The 1,896-nt window shown below is 26.4% G+C and overlaps 1 protein-coding gene across 1 annotated transcript; it reads right to left on the reverse strand.

Annotated features, from left to right (window-relative positions):
• Positions 1–64: 64 nt before the first annotated feature.
• Positions 65–739, reverse strand: LOC136796034 (uncharacterized). The gene has a single exon (XM_067048499.1). It carries the CDS (start codon positions 737–739, stop codon positions 65–67), a length of 675 nt encoding a protein of 224 aa, XP_066904600.1.
• Positions 740–1,896: the final 1,157 nt, after the last annotated feature.

Below are 1,896 nucleotides of genomic sequence, written 5' to 3' on the forward strand. Positions count from 1 at the left end.
ATTGTAATAGTATCATCATAGTAATAGTATCATCATATAGTATCATTGCAATAGTATCATCATCCTATAGTATCATTGTAATAGTATCGTCATCATATAGTATCATTGTAATAGGATCATCATGATATAGTATCACTGTAATGGTATCATCATGATATAGTATCATTGTAATAGTATCGTCATCACCTAGTATCACTGTAATAGTATCGTCATATAATATCATTGTAATAATATCATCATCATATAATATTGTAATAATATCTTCATCACATAGTATCACTGTAATATCATCATCATATAATATCATTGTAATAGTCTCATCATCATATAATATTGTAATAATATCTTCATATATCATTGTAACAGTATCATCATCATATAATATTGTAATAATATCTTCATCACATAGTATCATTGTAATAGTATCGTCATCACCTAGTATCACTGTAATAGTATCATCATCATATAGTATCATTGTAATAGCATCATCATGATATAGTATCACTGTAATGGTATCATCATGATATAGTATCATTGTAATAGTATCATCATCATATAATATCATTGTAATAGTATCATCATCATATAATATTATAATAATATCATCCTCGTGTAGTATCATTGTAATAGTATCATCATATAATATCGTTGTAATAGTATCATCATCATGATATAATATTGTAATATCTTCATCATGTAGTATCATTGTAATAGTACCATCATTATCATATAGTGTCATGCCTAATTGAAGAATTATCCGATTGGCTATTTTATTGAAAACTAACAGAGTTAATAAACAAAATTCATTCAGTTCTATTTGTATTCTACTTTTCAGTGTATAAAGATTCTTTTTTATATAAATCAAACAAAATAAGTTATAGAAGTGCTGTAAAATTGCAATATTTCTATGGTTAGATTTTATTGTTTTTCCAAACGTACCTCATAGTTATAAAGCCCAAGTGGAGAAAAAAGGAAGTTATTTCTGCTCAATTGTTTACCATCTTAACGAAAACTATAAACAGATACAAGTCTAAATTGTAGATCCTGCCAACCATAGTTAGGGGAAAAAATTTCAGCTATTTACCAGATTTAAAAAATTCATTCTTGAGTTCTTTTAAATAAAAATAAAAATTGAGTGTTCCTGGTTCACACAATGGTTCACTATTTACTTTGACTATACAAGGTAAAGTAAATGTCTCTAAATGGTTCACTATTTACTTTGACTATACAAGGTAAAGTAAATGTCACTAAAATGGTTCACTATTTACTTTGACTATACAAGGCAATGTAAATATCACTAAAATGTAAAAATATCGAAGTATTTAAGATACAAGTCCCTTGATTTTTACATTATTCCTGAACAACCTAAAGTTTCGCCCACTTTTCAATCTACCTATATCTATATCAATAAAAACATTATTAAAGTAGAGTAAATTTTCTAAAATATGAGCCATGAGAAACAGATGTACGTATACTTTCTGAGATAATGTATTTCGTAAACCTTTTTGTTTTTCTAAACATTGAGAAATCAATATTTTGTGAATTTATTTTGGCAAATTTCTTGGAAGCTACTGGTCCTACGAAAATATTAATTATAAATTTTTATTGGAGGAAGATAGTCCCGGGGGGCGGTCAATAAAGGTATCAAAAGACAATTTATAATAAATTACAATAAGTTGCTTTTGATATTATATTGATATCTTTATTGACCGCTGCCCGAACTATCTTCCTCTAATCTACTCGTACTTTATACGGTCAACTATCTTCTTCCAAAATGTATAAAGTTTTATATTGTATCTTAAACATGAATTTAAAAAAGCATAACTCGTTGAAGAAATATTCTTTTTATTAATTATCTCTAATTTGATACTGAACAATATTTGATCAATATAAAAC

This window comes from Halyomorpha halys, unplaced genomic scaffold (assembly GCF_000696795.3).
Source record: "Halyomorpha halys isolate HHAL.00 unplaced genomic scaffold, Hhal_1.1 Scaffold57.1, whole genome shotgun sequence".
Lineage (NCBI taxonomy): Eukaryota > Metazoa > Arthropoda > Insecta > Hemiptera > Pentatomidae > Halyomorpha > Halyomorpha halys.

Excerpts from the sequence above, each read along its gene's own strand:
- LOC136796034 (XM_067048499.1), bottom strand. The coding sequence starts at position 739 with ATGACACTATATGATAATGATGGTACTATTACAATGATACTACATGAT.